The sequence below is a fragment of the Eleutherodactylus coqui genome, chromosome 3 (genome assembly GCF_035609145.1).
Source record: "Eleutherodactylus coqui strain aEleCoq1 chromosome 3, aEleCoq1.hap1, whole genome shotgun sequence".
NCBI lineage: Eukaryota > Metazoa > Chordata > Amphibia > Anura > Eleutherodactylidae > Eleutherodactylus > Eleutherodactylus coqui.
In genome coordinates, this window is record NC_089839.1 from 191499783 (window position 1) to 191522510 (window position 22728).

At 42.3% G+C, this 22728-nt stretch overlaps 1 protein-coding gene across 9 annotated transcripts in view; it reads left to right on the forward strand.

Moving 5' to 3' along the window:
* MITF (melanocyte inducing transcription factor) overlaps positions 1-22728 on the forward strand; it is a 232389-nt gene that overhangs the window by 96024 nt on the left and 113637 nt on the right. Inside the window, exon 1 of one of the 9 annotated variants that reach the window (XM_066596686.1) lies at positions 3824-3898. The exons of the other annotated variants lie outside the window; for them this stretch is intronic. Coding sequence (XP_066452783.1) covers positions 3855-3898 — 44 coding nt within the window. The 5' untranslated portion in view covers positions 3824-3854. Of the gene's footprint in view, positions 1-3823; positions 3899-22728 lie in introns of those variants that run through there. 9 annotated transcript variants of the gene reach the window in all.

The window sequence follows — 22728 nt, forward strand, 5'->3', positions numbered from 1 at the left end:
TGTAGTTGAACACGCATCCCGTTGCTCGTAATGCCTTTTGCTTTTGTGCTTGAGATGGAAATCAAACGATCTTTGTCTGGGGGGGCATAACTGTCGACGACGCTCGCACGCACGCCACCTATCATAGGATAGTTGTACTATGCCAGTAATCTTCCCAGGAGTGTACTCAACAACTTCCCATTAACTTTTCCTATTTATGACATAATCAATGCTCGTGCCAAATTTCGAGTTTCTATTACATTGGGAAGCGAGAGAATTACATTCCGTACGTAAAATTTGGACGCTAATTCTTTTGCGCATAGAATTGAATAATCGAGTTGGGACAGATTAGCTTTTCCTATTTATGACATATTCAATGCTAATGCCAAATTTCGAGTTTCTATGACATTGGGAAGCGAGAAAATTAGATTCCGTACGTAAAATTTGGACGCTAATTCTTTGGCACTTAGAATTGAATAATTGAGTTGGGACCCATTAGCTTTTCCTATTTATGACGAAATCAATGCTCGTGCCAAATTTCATGATTCTACAACATCGGGAAGTGAGAGAATTAGTGGCAATGATGGAAATCGAACGATCTACGTAGGGGGGTCGTAACTGTCGACGACGCACGCACGCGCGCCATTTATCGTAGCATAAATGTACTATGCCTATAATCTTCCCAGGAGTGTACTCAACAACTTCCCAAAGTTTCATGGCGATCGGATGAATGGTGTAGTAGCGCATAAAGGACAAACAGACAGACAGACACGCATACATTCAATTTTATATATATAGATATATATCACGACCAATGGACTATGGATTGGGTAGTCTGAAGGTTTTATTGGCCATCTTGGTTGACCGGAGGCAAGGCCCGATACTGGAATATCAGAGGTTCGGCCAAAAAGAACAACTGCAGGTAATATAACCCCTCCAGAGCTCTCTGAGTATTGCAGCGGCGTCCCAACCGAAACCTGAAAGTGAGTTACAGCGCTTGATGATATGGATTCTGTTTGGCCAGAGATTTGGGGGTGGAGATAGGAAATAGAGGGGGCCCTCTTGCTAGTGGGGCCAGTAAAAGGGGCCCTTATACAACCGGGCCATAAAAGGAGACCCTATTAGTATTAGAGCCTTTAAAGGGGGCACTAATACTACTGGGGCCACTTAAGGAAGCCCTACTACTATCCAGACCACTAAAAAGGGCCTTAATACTACTGGGGCCACTAAATGGAGCCCTATTCCTATTGATGCCTCTGAAAGGGGCAGTATTACTATTGGGCCCACTGAGAGGAGGCATTATTACTATTGGGCCCACTGAGAGGAGGCATTATTACTATTGGGCCCACTGAGAGGGGGCATTGTTACTACTTGGGACACTGAGAGGGGGCACTATTACTGCTGGGGCCACTGAGAGGCAGCATTGTTACTAATTGGGCCACAGGAATAATGGAGGTAAAAACATTTGCTATGTTGAGCTGCACCCCTATACAACACACCTTTAAGCTTGGCCAGTATTTTTTGTAACAAACATGGTAACTCTAACTCCAGTAGGAGGATATTGAAACTCCATCACGTTCGTGGTAATTTTACTGCAACCTGCAGGTGACGCTATGGAGCCTTAGCCTGAAAATTGAAAGAAGTGGGGTTTGTAACTTTCTGCTGCCCCTCCAATAAATCAATGCAGAAGCAGAAACATGAATGAGGTTATACATCAGACTGATAAGTCGCAGCTTAGTTCTGGTACAGTATTTGTGTATTGAGCTTGGGTCTGGTGCTGAATTTATGTCCTGAGCTTAGTTCGGGTACAGTATTTAAGTTATAATCTTGGCTCTGGGGCTGTATGTACATACTGAGCTTTGTTCTGGTATTGTATCTACATACTGATCTTGGTTCTGGTGCTGTATTTATGATATGACACTATTCACTGTGCTGTTCTGGTGTAGGTATGCTGCTATTTTGCTGATTTATGAACAAGCAGAATACAGGCAAAGTGCCTCTGAGTGCAATATACATATCTTTTCTTCTATGAAGGGAGGGGTGCCAAAAAAAATCAACACAGGGTGCCATCAAACCTAAGGCTGGCACTGTTTACCAACATTCCTCACAATGGGAGCTGAAGCCGCTGTTACGCTTTCAGCACTTCTGCCTCCGACAGCGGGGTTGGATGAGAAACTGTATTAGGAGGCAAGTCAACTATTGATGACAAGAAGAGTGAAGCCAGCTACTGAACTACTGCTTCTGTCCGCAGTGACGACATCCACCGCCACTGCACTAACAGCAAGCCATGTGATCAGCTGATCACTGGGGATCCCAAGCAGTGGATTAACTATTGTTGCCCTACCCGAAGGATGAGTCATCAATAGTTAATTCTTTTATATAGTTTTGGGCCTTCAATGCCCAGAACCATATGAAAGCAATATACTCATTGTGTCACACTGTTTCAGTGGTCTATGCACCATGGTACCTGACTGGTGACATTACCGGGTCTTCTGGCCTGGTGATGTCCCATAAACCTGTCACATGGGATTCTAGTGTAGATGTCCCCGACAGCCTTACTGGACATCACTGATGATGTTCCTTTTGGGCCTCCTATTTACTACAATGGTGATGTGAGTAAACAACCATGTGACTGCTGTACCTGGAGTATACAGAAGAGTAGGGGCCTAGAGCTGGTGGCGAGGGAGAAGCGTGGCAGTGGGCAGATGAGTGTTGTTTTTTTTTAAATAGCTTGAGCCTTGTATGGTGCAGCAGAAATGCAGTCGTAAGCTCTCTCTCATAACCTGAAGGTTGCACGTTCAATCCCTGGGTAGTTCAGGTGGTTGACTCATTTTGATCAATAAAATAAGTACCCAGCTTGCTGGGGGGTAAAGGATGACTGGGGAAGGCAATGGCAAAGCATCTCACAAACAGTCTGCCAGGAAGACATCACCCTAGGAGTCAGTCATTACTCGGTGCTTGCACCAGGGGACTTTACCTTTTTACCAGAATTTGAAGTTATCCCCTATTCGAGGATAGGGAATAACTCGCAGATCGGTGGGGGTCTTACCACTGAAAACCCACTGATCTCAAGAACTGAAGTCCCGTGTCCCCTGTCTTCTTCACTGTGTAGCTATTGCACCCCCTGCTGTGAGGAGGAGACTGAATGAAGTGCTGGTCACGCAGCAGCATCTGCTCGGGTATTTCCTCCAGCCCCATTGAAATCAATGGAGAGCTGACCGCACATGCTTAGCCAGCACTCTCTTCATGCTGACATCACTGCGAGAGTAGAAGCGACCCTCACAGTGACAGTAGAGTGAGACACGACAGTCCCCTTCTCAAGATCAACAGGGGTCTCTAACGCCCTGCAAGTTATCCCCCATCCTATGAATAGGGGATAACTTAAAATTCTGGTACAGCGCCTTTAAATATACCCCAAAATTAGACAGGATTAGTAAATCAACCCTGTTGTCAATCATTGTTGTGCCAAATAACAAACTCAGCTCTGCTACATGTATTGTTACATCTGCTACATGTATTATTACATTTCTGCTCCTGGCTGATACATTGTAACAAGAGGTTTCCTTGGCTGTGCGCTGTGTGCACTTTTGCTTTCTGTATCCCCCACATGGTGGGTATACCCCGCTGCCCTTGGTACTATGCCATGCACAAGGTTGTCCTCTGCACCAGGTAGGTGCTGGATTAAACAGGTCTGTAATAGTAGGCAGACAGCAGGGCACCGGTCAGCCACACAGCTTTTTCTGGATTGGAGTTGCCAAGGTGTAATAAGGCACCTCCCACAATGACACATGCTCAGCCACAACTTCATTTGACTTTCACTGGTCTCCAAGGGCTCGCAGAACACCTTTAAGGGGAGAAATAAGTCAAACAGGGGCATGGAGACGCTGGGGGTCCAGATGTACCAGCCCTGCCTCTACGGGTGAGTAATGATGCCCCTGTTCTTACAGCATGGACTTCTAAATGTCTGTTCAGTAGAGTGCTGTGCCTGGGCATGCTTGTGTTTATTATAGCTCTGCATCTAGAGACTGGCAGCTACTGTATGATGGGCACCGGATGGCTTAACCCTTTCAGCCATTGGCATCATCTGCACTCGATATTGACCCGCAGCTATTGTGGGCATTGTATTGGTTAACCCTTTTTAGCCAGATACACATTAGAACAGCATGCTGGATAAAATGAACCCGTTCCCTATAGTAAAACAAGTTGTGATGTAGCAGAGTCGAATTTGTTATTTAACTCTTTGGAGATGGGTTGTTGTTGATATGGCATGCTAATTACGATAACGCAGTAGGCTTACATGCAGAACTACAGGTAGCGCACAGTGATATCAACATGAATTGTCCCAAGCAACAAACTCGGCTCTGCTACATCTACATATATAATGGGCAAAGGTGGTCACTGTATCTGTTAACCCTCTGTTAGCCAGAAACACCTAGACAATAGTATTGGGTTGAATGAGTTAACTATTTGGTTGTAGCCCAACAAACTCAGCAGTACTTCTATATCTGCATAGTAGGGTATATAATGGGCAGCAGTAATCATTGTATCTGTTAACCCTCTGTTAGCCAGAAGCACATAGATAAGAGTATTAATCTGGATGAGTTAACTATTTGCTTGCAGCACAACTACTACAGCATGGTACAGCGGGCACCATCTAAGCCATGAATCTGCTCGCAGCTATCCAGCCTACCGGTCAGTGCCGTTAACTCTTTCTTGACCCGTGTGTGGTAAACCATGGGCTGTACCTGCATAGTGATAATGCACCAGTTAACCCTTTCTTTGCTAGAAATGAGCATTATATGTAATAGATATTTAGACCATATATACCTTCCTTATATGATGCTCTTAGTGGGTGCAGTTTGTACAATGATATAGCAGAGCTGGAGTCGTAGGGATGGTTCTGTTATGTGAATGATATGTGTGTGTTTCTGGAGATGTCAAAGTAACAAAGTTAATTCCATAAATTAACCCTTGACATGCCTTAGAAGTGGGCGATCTTTGTATTTGAGCATCTCTCCACGTGAACAGGTTGACGTCTGTATGATTTTATCTAGAATTAATGGATTTAGTTCATAGAATATAAAGGCACCCTCCAGCTGCGGCAGCGCCGCCCAGAAGGAGCCGGGCATTACAGAAGGTATCTGTACTCTTTGAACCCCTGTGATTTAGGGCTCACTCACATATGGGTATGTTTGTTGCGTATTACACATGTATTTTTTACGTGCGCAATATACCGTACGCAGTGATAATGCATGAAAAATGCATATGCACTGTGTATTTTAAACATCCATAGCCTATGAGTGGATAGTTTGCGCAAAAATAGCCATGCTGTTTTTTTTCACGTGCGTTTTATGCATGTGAGAAAAACGCCAGCCTGAATGGCCCAATGCAAATCAATGGGATTTTTGCACTGCCAACTGTGTGCGTAAAAAAAAATATGTGCGTAATACGCAGCAACATATGCCAATGTGAGTAGGCCCTAACTCCGGAGTTGACCTTTAGGGCTTCTTCACAAGAGCATATGTGCAAATTTCCGACTTCAGCACATTGTATTTGCGCTATGAACAGGGTTGATTTGCCTGCGTGTCTGCGCATTGTACTGTACTTTTTGCACATGCCAGGCCTGTTCATATGCACACAACGACCCCCCCCCCCACCACCTTGATTAAACAGTCTGTTTAGCTTAATGAAGTCCAGATATGTTCTCTTCCGCAAAGTTTTGCGCAGAATTTCACGCATCCCCTTGCGTGTTTATTTGCACATCCCCATAGACTTCTATGGGGCCCTTTGCTGCACACATGCACACAAAATAGAGCACATTCTATTTTTTATTTTTTTTGCATGTGCGAGAAATGCGTGTGAATGAACCCATTAAAATGAATGGCTTCTATCCTCAGCGTATTGCGCACATATATTTTGCATGCACATATATGCTGGAGTGAGTAAATATAGAGAAGTGCAGTTTTATTGTATGAGTACGAGCGGATCTGTATACTCCGGGTCTAGCTCTGTCTTTTATTACTGCATAATCTTTATTATCTGATACAGCTCGTACTTCGGTTGCGCCAATCAAATAGTTTTCTCACCATCTAATCAATTTCTGGATTGATCATTTTCCAGCATTAGAGCGACCCTCCGGTCTCCAAGATACAAAGATGGCTGCCCTGCTCCTCTGACATGCACACGGCATTGGTGGTGCATTGATAGTCTAAGACACTACATGCTGCTCTGATTGGCCAGCGCTACTTGTATGAGCAGCGTGTAGTGTCATAGACTACCAGTGCTGTGGGCACTAGGTAGGCAGAGAGGCTGTGCAGCACTAGAGGGTCGTTTTAAACACAGTCCTTCAAAGCTGAAGAAGAAAACATATATGGGCAGACATATGAAACTGTCTGAAAGAAAAACTATCTTTGTTGCTCATAGCAACCAATCACAGCGCAGCTTTCATTTTACCACAGCAGTATAGGAAGTTCCATATTTAGACAGTTCCATAAATCTGCCTCATAGACTGTTCATATACAGTATATACCGTACATGCAAACTCAATTCTGTTACATCTATCTCACTTCTTTCTCTTCCCTTCTCTTCTCTTCTTTTCCTACCTTTCGCTTCTTTTCTTTTCCTTCTCTTCTTTTTCTACTCTAATCTTCTATCTATCTATCTTTCTCATATCTATCTATCTATCTCATATCTATCTCATATCTATCTATCTCATATCTATCTATCTATCTATCTCATATCTATCTATCCATCTATCTCATATCTATCTATCTCATATTATCTATCTATCTCATATCTATCTATCTCATATCTATCTATCTATCTATCTATCTATCTATCTCATATTATCTATCTCATATCTATCTATCTATCTCATATCTATCTCATATCTATCTATCCCATATCTATCTATCTATCTATCTATGTATCTCATATCTATCTATCTCATATTAATTATCTATCTATCTATCTATCTATCTATCTCATATTATCTATCTATCTATCTATCTCATATTATCTATCTATCTATCTCATATTATCTATCTATCTATCTCATATCTATCTATCTCATATCTATCTATCTATCTATCTCATATCTATCTATCTCATATCTATCTATCTATCTATCTATCTCATATTATCTATCTATCTATCTCATATTATCTATCTATCTATCTCATATTATCTATCTATCTATCTATCTCATATTATCTATCTATCTATCTATCTATCTATCTATCTATCTATCTCATATTATCCATCTATCTGTCTATCTATCTCATATTATCTATCTGTCTATCTATCTATCTCCTATCTATCTATCTATCTATCTATCTCATATCTATCTATCTATCTATCTATCTCATATCTATCTATCTATCTATCTATCTATCTATCTCATATTATCTATCTATCTATCTCATATTATCTATCTATCTATCTATCTCATATTATCTATCTATCTATCTATCTATCTATCTATCTATCTATCTATCTCATATTATCCATCTATCTGTCTATCTATCTCATATTATCTATCTGTCTATCTATCTATCTATCTATCTCCTATCTATCTATCTATCTATCTATCTATCTATCTATCTATCTCATATCTATCTATCTATCTATCTATCTCATATCTATCTATCTATCTATCTATCTATCTATCTATCTATCTATCTATCTATCTATCTATCTATCTATCTATCTATCTATCTATCTATCTATCTATCTATCTCTTTTTTTCCCTGTCTCTTCTTTTTCTTCTCTTCTTTTCTCTTCCCTTGCCTCCTCTTATTTTGTCTTTTCTCTTCTTTTCCCTTCTCTTCTTTTTTCTTCTCGTCTTGTCTTTTCTCTTGTCTTTTTTCTCTTCTCTTGTCTTTTCTTCTTCTCTTCTATCTGTTGCTATGTATTCAACTGGAAACGTTGAGCTTGAGTGTCCCTAATGCTGTGGTTTTACTGCACTTGCATTGGGTGCACTGTTGCTGTTTGGTTCTGCCAGACATTTCCATTATCTATCTAATCCGGTATTGAGCACGGATTGCATGTGACGTGCATATATAGTACAGAACTATTCTCAGCTACCCGCTGCAATCAGCTGGCAGTGCCGCTGTATAAGGGGGCACGTGCCCATGCAAGCACACAAGCACTTGTCACACTTCTAGGTTTACAAGCTGGCAGCCAGTTTATCCCAGTTCATTTCTATCTTGTGTTTGGCACAGTGAGCGTGCACACCTCTCACACGCCTCCCTTGCATGTGACACACACACCTTCCACATGTGACACACAACTTCATGTGACATATGACCGTCACTCCTCTGCGCATTCGACAGCCCCTGCTGTAATAGTATCACTCCTCTCTCGCTAAATCCTTCCTCCTCCTAACGTAATGGTAATAGACGGGCATAATGGAATTCTGAAATGTCTCAATTAAGTCATTGGGAGCTGCCAGGCATCAAGATATATTTCTTAGTTAAGACAATATAGTGGGTTTATCTGCAGTCCTATGTATAAGTAAGAGTAACTCATGTAGAGCCAATGGACCAACTCGCTACAGCTGGCAAGTATAGCTCTGCTACATCTGTATATTACACACAGCAACAATCTGTTTGCTGACATCTGTCACTTTAGTTAACTATAAGGCTACTTCTTAGTATAGCTTATTGTGTTTTCAAAGGAGAACAGCTTATTACTCTTAAAGGGGTCATCTGGGGGCCATTTCGAAATACCTGATGACTAAATAGAGGGGAGCCCGCATATGGGAATGTCTTCAATTATTTGGAGGTGTGAGAGAGTATCTCTATTTGGAGGACCTGGCACGTCCATGCTTTGTACAGAAAACTCATTTGTTTCAATTGATCGTACTGCAATGCTTTAATTTTCCTGTGGTGGCGCTGCAGGGGATTTGAACACTTGCTGCTGTGCGCCACTGCAGACTGCTGCTGATCACTGATGATCGGAGCAGCATGATAATCTGATAACCTGTGATCTGAGCTTATTTTCAGAGCGGTTTATAAAAAAGAATTGTGAAAGATGTAAAAGTTGTATACAATTACAAACAACTTCAGTAAAGTGCGAGCGAGCCTTATGACAACACTTCCTGCTCCCGTGGACGTTATGTGTGATTGTAATAAGCAATCAGGTCTCATCTTTTAGACCCTTCTGATTTCTTGCATGAGACCAAAAGTTACTAAAATAACAATGAGCTGCCATTGAAAAAGTTAGTCTTTCGCAAGGGCGGAGCGGAGCCAAATATGCATAAAATGTAGGTATTTCTATGTACATAGTGGGAGTAGGGCATAAAATGTACCGCGATGTGGGATTAAAATGTTGGTGGTTATAATACATTACTTATCCTGTACTGCTCCTTAGTTACATCCTTTATTACAGTATACTCCAGAGCTGCACTCACTATTCTGCTGGTAGAGTCACTGTGTACATACATTACTTATCCTCTATCGATGCTGAGTTACATCCTGTATTATACTCCAGAGCTGCACTCACTATTCTGCTGGTGGAGTCACTGTCTACATACATTACTTATCCTGTACTGATCCTGAGTTACATCCTGTATTATACTCCAGAGCTGCACTCACTATTCTGCTGGTGGAGTCACTGTGTACATACATTACTTATCCTGTACTGATCCTGACTCACACCCTGTATTATACTCCCGAGCTGCACTCACTATTCTGCTGGTGGAGTCACTGTGTACATACATTACTTATCCTGTACTGATCCTGAGTTACATCCCGTATTATACTCCAGAGCTGCACTCACTATTCTGCTGGTGGAGTCACTGTGTACATACATTACTCACCCTGTACTGATCTTGAGTAACATTGTGTATTAAGGCTGGTTTAGACGCGACGATAATCGCTCAAAACATGACGCTCAAGCGACTTTTGAGCGATCATGGTTGTGTCATTTACAGAGTAAGATGATCGCTCAAGATCACCTTGCACTGCCAGCGGAGGATGCAGAAGACAAGCGAGGACACCAGCTGTTCCCCCACTTCGAGCACCCAGCTGTTATTCAGCCCGGCGCTCGATACGAAGGATGCAGAAGACAAGCGGGGTGTCCCCGCTTGTCTTCTGCATCTGGATGATTTCTGCACGGAGCGCCTGGCTGTTATACAGCTGAGCACTCCGTGCCAGGTATAGAGAACAGAGCTGGACCGCTCTGTTCTTCATGCTCAACCCGTTGTCAGGAAGCGGGATACAGCTGAAACAATGGTATTACTTATCCTGTACTGATCCGGAGTTACATCCTGTATTATACTCCAGAGCTGCACTCACTATTCTGCTGGTGGAGTCACTGTGTACATACATTACTTATCCTGTACTGATCCTGAGTTACATCCTGTATTATACCCCAGAGCTGCACTCACTATTCTGCTGGTGGTGTCACTGTATACATACATTACTTATCCTGTACTGATCCTGAGTTACAGGCTGTATTATACTCCAGAGCTGCACTCACTATTCTGCTGGTGGAGTCACTGTATACATACATTACTTATCCTGTACTGATCCTCAGTTACATCCTGTATTATACTCCCGAGCTGCACTCACTATTCTGCTGGTGGTGTCACTGTATACATACATTACTTATCCTGTACTGATCCTGACTTACAGGCTGTATTATACTCCCGAGCTGCACTCGCTATTCTGCTGGTGGTGTCACTGTATACATACATTACTTATCCTGTACTGATCCGGAGTTACATCCTGCATTATACCCCAGAGCTGCACTCACTATTCTGCTGGTGGAGTCACTGTATACATACATTACTTATCCTCTACTGATCCTGACTTACAGGCTGTATTATACTCCCGAGCTGCATTCTGCTTGCTGCTATTGGAAACTGTCAATAAGCTTGTAGACAGACAGTCACCTAACAGCTTAGCTGAGCTCCTGTAGTGCAGTGGTATAGTTTTCCCTTCTGTATTGTGGTCTTGTATAGGCTACACTGCTAAAAGGAAAATCACCAGTGGAAGCACCAATAAAGGAGGACTGCTGGGTGATTTCCGCTCTGAAGCTTGCAGAATTGTGAATGCTTTTTGCTATGGGAAATATAGCATGTTATTGTGTTAGACCGTTTTGATAAATAATGCCAATAAGTTAAAGGAGGAGAAGCAGTACATGGGGCGATTTTCACCCAAATAACTGGAAACAACGATTTTTTTGCAATAGTCGCCCCCTGTACACACGCCTGAGTGAGAAATTTGGGCACTGAGTGAGAAATTTGGGTTTTAGTGCGCTTAAAAACCAAATGGCTACGGCCCGTGTAAACAGGCAGTCATTCTTCTATGAACGACTGCCTGCTTGTAGTGAATGAAGGTGGGTAAGCTTAAACAATCTGCCTCCATTCACTGAATGACTATCGCTCCTGCGTGAAAGCGCAGGACCAATAGTCGCCCCTTGTAAAGGCACCTATAGGTGATATGTGTTTACACGGGCGAGTGCAATATCGAACTGAGAAAATTACATCAATATCGCAAACCTTTTTTTTAATTTTTTTTATTAATTTTCTTATTTTTTGTGATTGCGAGGCATTTAACATAAAAAAGGTATAGCTTTGGGCTACATTCACACGGGCGAGCGCTATATAGTTTCTTGGCTTGCCAACAAGTGATTTTCACGGTAATGCTAAGTGTTTTAGATTAAAAATCACATCTCATCGCTTCTATGTTTCGAGCCTGTGATGGGATCGCAAGTGTTTCCCATTGACTTCAATGGGAACCCTCGCACTGTCATACACATTGCTTGGCATGTGAGTGCCAATTGATGTTTTTTAAGGTCCCATTAAAACGATGAGCGAGGTGTTCCGAGGGACCGCCAAAAGATAAAATTTGCTGGGACTCTTTTTCCTTGCAGTGGTGCTGCGGGCAAAAAATTCTTGTGTGAATGAATCCATCCAAAAGAGTGGATTTCATATTCGTGCGAGTTTTGTGCGCATTGAATCACATAAAACTCGTGCAAGAATATCGTTTGTGTGAATAAGCCTCTAGCTCTATGGTCCTCTGGATGTTCAGTTGTGTCACTGACTGCACTATGTTGCACATGCTTGATGATAAACTCTGCTGCAACGACAAACACAGCTCTACTACATTGTATGCTTGTTTTTTTATAATATCGTGGTTTCATTGGAAAAACACTGGTAGAACAATGAGTTAACTGCGATCACGGGACATCAAAACCATTTAGGCTGATGTAGTAAGAGTCAGTGCTGACGGATGTTCAGATCTTTGATATGGACAAATGTTGACGTCAAAAAGTCTTTATCAGCACATTGGAGGCGAGAATAATGGAAGATTGTTGTGAAAGCTGTGATATCAGGGTTAACAATGCGCTAAAGTTGATTGATACTCTTTTCATGTCTGTGTATTACTATGAAGCCCCAGCCAGAGCGGCTCCAAAGAGCGCCCCTTGCTCTGAAGGACCCACAGTAACTATGCATTACACACACAGCCCATTCATTTAAAAGGGTTGGACCAGAATTCGCTTTTATCACCTCTCCATTCAGCCTGCAGGGGGTGTAGTGAGGAAGAGAAGGAGATCTTGTTCTCAGGATCAGTGGGGATCTCAGAGGTGAGACCCTCACCGATCAGCCTTATGGATAGTTGAAAAAAAGTTAATTCTGGTACAACCCTTTTAAATGAGAAGGGTGTAATACATGATTTCCCCTGTGGTGGTGCTGTAGAGAAATTCAGCACCTGCTGCTGAGTTCCTTCACCAATCACAGCTGATCATCCTGGATTCTGAGAAAAGGGGTCCTATGCCCCCTTCTTCTCATCATTGCAGGTTTGCTGCACCCAACTACAGTGACATCAGATTGAATGGAGCAGTGGTCACGCATGTGTAGCGACGCTCCATTGATTTAATGGGGTCGACAAAAATAGTAGAGTTCAAGCGCTCGGCAGTCCCTTTGAAAATGAATGGTGTGGCAACCTGCATGCACAACAGCTGATCCATTCAACTCCTAATGATCTCACAGTGAGGAGGAGAAAAGGACACCGGACCCCCGTTCTTGGCATGAATGGGGTTCTTAGTGGTGAAACCCCCACCGGTCAGATTTTTATAGGTGATAAAAGTTAATTCTAATAGAACCCCTTTAAATGAAAGGTGTAATACTTAATTTCACCTCTGGAGGTGCTATAGCAAATGTCAACACTTGCTGCAAAGTTCTTTTACCCGATCACAGCTGATCAACTTGAAAACCTTCAAACAAAAAGGGATTTTCCCACGGGTGCAACCCCTTTGTGTCTTCAGGCGACTACAGAAATAAACGGGGTCCGTAGAAAACCTTGGGTGACCATAAGCATTTATACTCTGATGTCTTTTGCTGCAGTATTCTCTGACTCAATGTTACAGAGTGGGGCTTCTAGCATCAGAATTATTTATTACTATTCAGTCCAGGGGGACCCCCAAAACTGAGAAGAGAGAACCTGGACAATTCGTTTTAAAGGAGCAGTTCCACAATCTGATGTAGATGAAGCATCTGCATGAGTGATGCTTCCACCCAGTCCGCGAGCTGCATGTGGATCAACCTGTATAGTTCTATTACATTCTGCGGGAGCCGATCGTATTAATTATTTACGAAGAGATCACAAACAAGCCCCGTTAGGTCTGGAAATGTAAAAACGTAGTTCCACGTTGCGGGAAATCAATGATAATGGAGATCTGCTCTGAGTACGTAGTTGTGTCCTTCTACATCTCCAGTTCACATCAGTTAGTATTGGCAGGGTATCTGGTCTTACCTGTCCAGACGCTGCGGATCTGCCCTCCGTCGCGCCCGCATCTTCTTTCTTCGGCCCGGCGGATGTGCTCGGAACGCTGGAAGCGGGCCACGTGCATGCGCTGTGCACTCTTTTTTTTTTGAACTCCTGCTCTCCTGCGCCGAAGAGCAGGAATTCAGCTGCGGGTGTGCCGCGGGTCCGGACGGCTTCCATAGGCTTCAATAGAAGCCTGCGGGAGACCCGCACTAAAATGGAGCATGCTGTGGGTTTTTTTCCGCACACGCAATCCACGTCCCATGGGAAAATGACATCCGCAGGTATTTAATTACCTGCGGGTGTCCAATGCATCCCTATGGGGCGCGGATCACGTGTGCCGGTGACCCGCTGCGGATCTGTCCCCGCGGACATGAGACCTTACAGTAAAAACCATGTGGAGGAGATTTCTAAAAACTCCTTCATATGGAGCAGAAACTTTATGGAACAAAGTAACGCTACGGATTCTAAATCCGCGGAATGTGTATTTATGCTGCAGCTTTTAACCCTTAAAATACAATGGCTAAAATGTGTGAAGGTACTGTTATAGTATTAGTGATAAGCGGGAGCTTTATAACATCTGAGCAAGACAAACCGGACAGACAAGACAGTTACACCTTATAAAATTTGGACTCGGAGCAGGGGATGTCCTTAAAGGGATTCTGTCACCGGGTTCATAAAGTTTGACTCAGGCCCCACCAACAGCATGCAGGATCACAGCTATTACTTCTGTCCCCATACGCTAAAGGGAAGGCAGCTTGCAGTCTGTGGAGAGAAGCCGGTATGGCCCGCCTCCGTTCCAGACTTCATGACCCTGGTGACCGTATGCCTTTAACTATTGTATTAGAATGTTTAACTTCTGTATAGTAATCTGTTTGTACCACAATATCATGGGGAAATGTCCCTAGAATCCATTCACTGCACAAACACTTGTGTTCTAACAGAGGCGTAATATCAAGAAGTCACTGCATTATTAACCCCTAAAAACGTTACTTTATTATGGTTATTAAAACACCCAACACAAAACAAACACATAAATAAAGCTGATATTGAATCATAATTCAGTAATATTTATCAATAATGCCATAAATGTCTAAACATATAAAAAAAGACAGCATGCCTGTAAGCAGATCATTTCAGACTGCTCACAATTAGTTGGACCCTATAGCCAAATTCATCTAGGATTCCTCCAGGTGTCCAACAGGAAATTTTATGGTCAGTAGGACCGGGATATACTCTGACAGGATAAATTCCTATACTGGTCCCTATTAAATGGGTTGTCCAGTTGTAAACTATTGATGGCCCAGCCTTAGCATAAGTTATCACTATTAAATTAGTGGGGGCGCATTGCCTGGGACTCCATGACGATCAGCTAATTGAAAGATCGGTTTGCTTGTGCACAGAACTGACTTTTGCAGGAAACAGACAGCTCCGTTCTTACTGTAGTGGTCAGGCTTGGTATTGCAGGCAAAGTTTCCATTAATTTCAATGAGAACTTGGTCTGCAGTACCTGTTTTCATTCTTTCAAGATGGCTGCAGCAATTTCCTAATCACCTAATGCACACTGTGCTCTGTTCACTGATTTGCCAGTGCTGATCACAGGAGCAGCTCTGGCCAATAAGATTGCAGGTATTATACATTAGCGGTCTAAGAATACCAATGTACTGTTATATTTATGTGTTTATTGAGACAGTTAAAACAACCAACACAAAAGAAATTACAGTTTTAGGAGTATGTACACACATAGTGGAAATGCTACCACAGCAGAAAAATCTGCATTAAAGTCTGCAGCATTTCCGCAAAGGACACTTCTGGTGCTGTATTTATGTACTGACCTTGGTACTGGTGCTGTATATATATATGTATATGTGTGTATGTATATATATATATATATATATATATATATATATATATGTGCTGAGCCTGGTTATAGTGCTGTGTTTAGATACTGAGCTTGGTTCTGTTATTTAATCGATGTACTAAGCTTGTTTGTGGTATTGTATTTACGTAATGAGCTCAATTCTGGTATTGTATCAATGTACTGAGCTTGGTTCTGGTGCTGTGTTTTTTTACTGAGTTGTTCTGCTATCTATTGCTCTATTTTCCTGCGTACCACAATTCCTCATAGAAGTCTATGGAAATTTGCAAATGCATGTGCAATACGCTAGCAAATGCGTGAAACACTGCGTAATTGCACAGAAAAAAGAACACCTCGTAAACGCATTCAATTAATTAATGCTGGGAGCATCAATGCATATTTTCTTGTATTCGCACACAACCTGCGCGTGTATTAAGTACAGAAAGTCTGCGGCAGATGACGGTACTGAGATAGGTTATAAAACGTGATTCGGGGACAACCCCTTTAAGGAGTTGTATCTTCTTACGATCCGGAAGATCTCACTTCTCAGTCTAGAAAGTCCTTCCTTGAGTTCCTCAAGAGCATTCATCTGCCGGTGGGTGGGGGGTTTCTTCTTTAAATCCCGCTGCGTTAAAGTGACTTTTAATCTGGGAATATAATGCCAGTGATACAAGTCTTCTAACCGATATGACAGAGCAAAATGATTGAGTTTAAGGCTGTGTCCTTGGCAGGAGAATATTTAACGCGGTGCCAAGTATTTTTTCCATTTCAAGCTGTGCCAGCCAGTAGGATTGCTAAATGGAATGCCTTCACATCCCACAATCAATTATTAAGTCCAGGAATGTAGCACAAAGGACTCTAGAAAATCAACTTCAGTTACCTTCTTTCTAGGTCAAATGTAATATTATTTCATCATATATAATAGGATTTTGATAAATTACTATATACTGCAAAATGGAAAAATGTACTGTAAGTAAAGTACCGTAAAAGTAATATATACACTGAATTCACGCTTTATTAGAGACCCCCATCTAGTAGCACAATGGCATTCAGAACCGCAGCAATTCATCGTGGTGTAGATTCCACTAGGTGATAAAATCGTTTTGCAGGAATATCGGCCCCTGCGGACAGGAAACGTCTTGTAGTTTATGCAAATCAGCTGGAGGTGCTGATATATTCTGACCAGCCTGAGAGGAAGGGGTCATCAATTCATGCTGCTTGTACCAAATTCTGACCTCCCATCAGCACGGTGCAACAGAAACCCGGATTTATCTGATCACACCATGTTTTTCCACTGCTCAGTGATACAATTTTTGTGTTTAAAAAGATTGTCCACTTTGACACTTTACTTTAGTTAAAAGGGTCCCATAATGACAAGTTGATTTGCTTGGACCCCCATTGATCAGCTCTAATCTGTCATGAAGTGTTAAGTTTTTCTGCAGCGGCCACTACAGGAGAAATGATGAATGACATGTTCCTCAATGGTCTGTATGTGAAGTATAGAAACACGTTAGGTCCTCCAGAGTTAGACACTTTTTGTAACCACTCAGTTCCAGTTATTGAATGAGGGTTTCCCCTATTATTTGAGAATGGGTTTTCTAAAGTAGACAGTCCTCTTCAATTACAGTTTGGGTACTCTGCCCATTTCATGCCATGTGTTCAGATTTATATACTTGCACCTGTATTTGACTTCTACCCGACCTCTCACTATTGCTGGGTAAATTTTCTGCCTCTGTATGACTTCCAAGTCTCCTCTGCCAATACTGGCTTTATATAGTACCATAAATTACAAGTGAGTGGAGAGGACAGTGTGTTCTGAAGCCACTGGGTCCATCACCTCAAGTTGTCACTTTCCAAGAAATGTAAAAATAATCCATGACAACATAATGTAATGCGATTTAGACAGTAAAGTCATAATTTATAAAATGTTGCTGTAGAATTCTATCCCACCAGTAGGTGGCAGTGCAGTCACACGTGGGGAGCATTGATTGAGTTACAGCGCAACTGACTGAAGGTGGAAACATCCTAAAATCACAATTTGCACACTTTTTAGACGTTTTGCAGCTCGTGAGGACGCGTCTTTATGATGTCCTGCAAAACACAGATATTGCAGACTTTGATGATCATGTAGATATTTGTTTCCGTAGTCATAAACTTACTTTGATAATTAACCCTTTTTTGTCCAAGGGTCAGTGATGCTCCTGCGTTCAGGTCACAATTCTGCAGTTCTGGTCTTCCTACTTTCAAAAAATCATAATTTTTTTTAAAGCTAGTTGGTACCATTTTGGAGTGCATAAGACTTCTTGATTATTTTTTATGCAATTTTTTTTTGGAGGCAGGTTGACAACCAAAAAAACACAATTCTGGCATTGCGGTTTTATTTTTCTGATGCCATTCACCATGCGGGATTAATATTGTGATTATTTTAGTACATTGGACTTTTACGGATGCAGTGATAACAATTTTTACATTTTTCTAATGTTTTTTTATGTAACACCTGGGAAAAGTGGGTTTTTTTGTTTGTTTGTTTTTTTTAAACCTTCATCTTTAAAAATTATTTTTTTTTACTATTTCTACTTTTAGTGGAATTGAACTTGCGCTCCTTTGGTCACTTAGTATAATGAAATGCTATAGTACTGCATTATACATTATTTAAAGATGCATCCTATTAAGACACGGCACAGGCACATCTTAATAGGCAAACAATCATGACAAAAGTTTCCATACCAAAATCCACATGTATGTTGTGCAGGTTATGGAGTGGAAATCCGCAGCAGGAGATTAAGTTGTGTATTTACGTGCGGATTGCGGAAATATTCTGCCCAAGTGAGAGCATCCTTTTGCACCTTATTGACCACATTTTTTTTATAGCCGCATTCCAAGAACCAGAACATAATAATTTTTCCATCTATATATCCGTATGAGGACTTGTTTTTTGCACGGCAAGTTGAATCTTTTAATGGCATTAGTTTTGGGGGCTAAAGGGTGATTAAAAAAAAAAGAAAGAAAATTACCTTTTTTTTAACCATGAACACTCTATGGTATAAATATCATGTTACCGTTAGGCCAGATTCATATGACCGTATTTGCACATGCAAAATTTGTGCGTGCATTACGCATTGTTTTTTAATGAGTTTGTTCACAAGTGTGTATATTGCGTGCACTATTCCATCGCGCAAAAAAAAATATGCAGCAGGAAATATGGAAATGCGCAGGAAAATAGAACATATGGAATTAATTACATTCATTGGCCATTTCAATGGCTGGAACTGTGGCTGCGTATTATTTTGCATGTGCAAATTCGCAATATTTGCGCACGCATAGAGAACAGTAAAAAGTGCAGTTCCTACGATGAGCAAAAGTGTGGTGCAAATGCGCACGCAAAGAGTACAGTAAAAAATATGGTTGTGCATGCTAATAAGCAACCTACGATGCACAAAAAAACAGCGCGAATGCCACAGGTCGGCATCATACAAGTGTATGCATATTTGTGCATGCCTGAGTGCTGCTTATTTGTGGAATTAACTATGTTTTTTGGTCTATTTTTTCTCTTTGCGACTGAAACGCGAGTTCTATTCTCCGTGCATTGCGCACAAAAATTGTTTTCTTGGTAAGACCTAAGATCAGCAGTTGGAATAGGCTCATGTTATTTGAAGCAGGAGGCTAGATGTGATTTGGCGCGGTCAGGTCAATGTTTGCCCCGGGTACAGGGAAACCTAGCTACAGCTCTGCTGACAGCCTACCAGAGACAGCCGATACCCACCAAGTCTGGAGCGGGCTCGACTCCCAAGCCTGCTGCAGATACACTACCTACAGCGGATGTCTATACATATCCTAACTGCATGGCACATAGACAGCTAGGACTTATATAGCCATATGTTGGGAAGGGGTTAAAATGGTATTTCCATCTCTGCAAATTAACTTGCTGATGGGTTGGGTCCTACCCACCGATCCTGAGAATTTACCTTGGCACATCGCTTCACTTCACTTCAATGGAATGGCTGAGTTCAAGCACTTCAATGATCCTACTGAAGTGAATGCATATTTGGCCACCACTGCCATGCCTCTGGAACACAACGGGGTTGAAATCCCAAGATGGGACAACATCTTTAAAGGGGGTTCCTATATTGGACAAATATGACTGAGATGAGACTACTGATTACAAGGTGGCCGGGAAACAGCCAAGTAAGGCTCTGCTCTGCTCTTTCTGTTACTCCCATAGAAGTCAATAGCAGTTATGCAAACCGCGTAGTACAGCACATTTTTCAGTTTCCGCAACTCCTGAGTTACTGAAACAGTGTAGCTTGCTCTGCTATGCAGTTTACATACCTCCTATTGACTTCTATGGGAGTTACTGAAAACCATAGTGCAAGGGGGGCTTGGCTATTTCAATCCTCCCAGCCACTACATTCAATGGACATTAAACTCTTAGACCTACCAGGCTTTTGTGGCATATCTTGTTTATGTACTATGAATATTTGAGATGGGAATACGTCTTTAACCATTTAGAGGCTGTATAAGAAATGTTTATCAGGCTTGTTTCCAGCACAGATCTGTTCTCTACCATTATAACATGGATTTACTTTACTATGACCATCAAAGTGTCCCTCGGGTTTTTGGGCAGCCATTAAAATATAGAAGCCAAAATAGATATCTTTACAGAAAGTGACCCCAAAGAAGTAGCCGTGTAAGGCATTGTAGGAACGGGAATTAAATCCTCATTTCCTCCCCAATGTATGTTGATGTTTTTGTACTCTTTTACCCAGGGCATTGCTATAGTCTGTACTGTAATTAGACCATTTAATAACACATTTAGGCTTTGATGTGGTTAAAGGGGTTGTCCCCTTGTAAACTATTAAGGACCTATTCTGAAAATAGGTCATGTATAGTAGATCGGCAGGATCCATCAGTAGGAACCCCTGCTGATCAGTTCTATTCCCACTACAGTGGTCAGGCTTGGCATTACAGGCAAAGTTCCCATTGAAGCAAATGCAATACTGAGCTTGTCCACTGTAGATTAAATGGAGCTGTCTGCTTCCTGCAGAAATCATCTTAGTGCATCAGCACAGCGAACAGCTGATCATTTGGTTCACGGGCAATAGATCACTGCCAATTTACTATTAAAGTCTTCTCCTGAGGATAGACCATCAATATTTTACAACTGGACAACCTATTTAAACACTATATAGGCTAAAGAGGGATTCCACCTAAATACACCTAAAACAAAGGGACTGTGGTGCTCAGTGATGTAGCTATAAGGGGCGGATACACAAGCTTGTACACCAGCCTCTAGTGCCTATGGAGATCTAAAGGCCTTTCTCCTACTTATAATCATAGAAGTACTAAGTAACCACTGGGAGGCACTGTTACAGATGTTACTTTGAGGCCCAAGACCTCTCTGGATGCTTCGTAAAGTGTCTAAAATCCATTGAAATTGGGGTAGTTGTGTATTCTGCCATGCCATCACAATTTTAACCAGTTAAAGAGGACCTACCTGCCTGTTCGGACATGAAGACCTCCAGTGTTTAGTATGCACCTTACTGTGCAAATGGATGCCTTAGCGCGTGGTGCCACCAAATCTTACTACAGGTCTTTTGCAGTCACTCGAGGGTTTTTTACCACCAGCCTCCTCAGAATCTGGTAGCAGCTCGTGATGGCTTCCTTCTTCTGCCCCATTCAGATAGTGTAGCCAGTGTTCCTTTAAAGGGGTTTAGTCATTAGAAAAAAAAATTCTATACTCTGCTATTCCTCCACTTACGGCATCTTCTATTCCCTGAGCTTCTGCAGTCCCCTGAGTCATGTCTCCTCCACCCTGGCCAGCTTGTTATGAAGCTGGGATTCCTCACATTCTTCAGTGAGGGTCACATTCCTGTGACTTAGGGTTCACTGCCTAGGAAGGAATGCTGATCTATTGCAGAGACAGTGGGCATAAGCAGTCTCTGTAATAGCTCTGCACTCCCTGCTAGACTGTGAACTGTGATTTAGCGTAGATTGCCGGGCAGGAAGGAGACTGCCTGTGAATATGCGTAACCTTACAGGAGGCAGAGGAATCAGTCAGCTGGAGGTGAAGTGACTTCCCCCCAGGACTGCAGGACATGATAGGGGAGGTAAAGATCTGGTAAGTAGACTGACGGGGAGGAATACGTAAGTATAGAAATTTTTCTTTTTAATGACAGAACCCTTTAAGGCCTCCTGCACACGGGCGTGTTTGCATTACGGAGTCCGCGGCAGGGGTCCGCCTCTGGACTCTGCAGCAAATACAGCCCATAGTATTCAATGGCAAAACTCCATTTCATCTCCATGAGCGGAAATTGATTGCAATTTATCGCTTGCAGCATGCTGCGATTTTGTGCGGGTTACACACGTCCGGCTTCCATTGAAGTCAATTGAAGCAGTCTGTCCCACGGCACTTCAGCAATGAGCACTGCGGAAGTATCACGGGATACGTGTCACTTTCCCCCAGCACCAGCCAGCACATTCGCAGCGTTTCCAGAAACCACCAGACAGGTAAGCTGGGGTCACCAGCCGGACACTGGGTGGAACTCTGCTGCGGGAATCCCACATGCGGGATCCGACCCACCCGTGTGCAGGAGGCCTAACTTTGAGCTTGCAAACTGTTTCTCATTGTATCTCTAAGAACAGTCCGTGCCTTTGCAATCTTTTTATGTTTCCTTGTTTGTATCCTATTCTCTCAACGTTCTGCACCACTTTCTGTCTTAGGCCCCCTGCACACGATCTCGCAGCGGGATCCGACCCGGCCGTCAGCAGGCGGCCTTAGCCATATTTCTAACGTGTGATCAAATGGCACAGTCAACAAAACCTCAACTAGTCCAGGTATTTGATCTGTTTTATCTCAAGTGCACCTGATGCAACTAAGCCCTTTATTAGTTGCATCAGATGTGCTTGAAGCAACACTTGATTTGCAAATGTGTACTCTTATGAGGGATTCTATTCCGAGACTGCAGTAGTCACTGAAAGTGTCATTTTGTGTTGAATTTAGAGAAACTGCTTGGTTTGTTAGTCATGTTGAGCTATTTAAATTGTTCTTCCGCCCTGAAAACGAATCTATCGTTCTTTGACCAATAGGAACTACACAGTACCTCATGCCATGCAAAT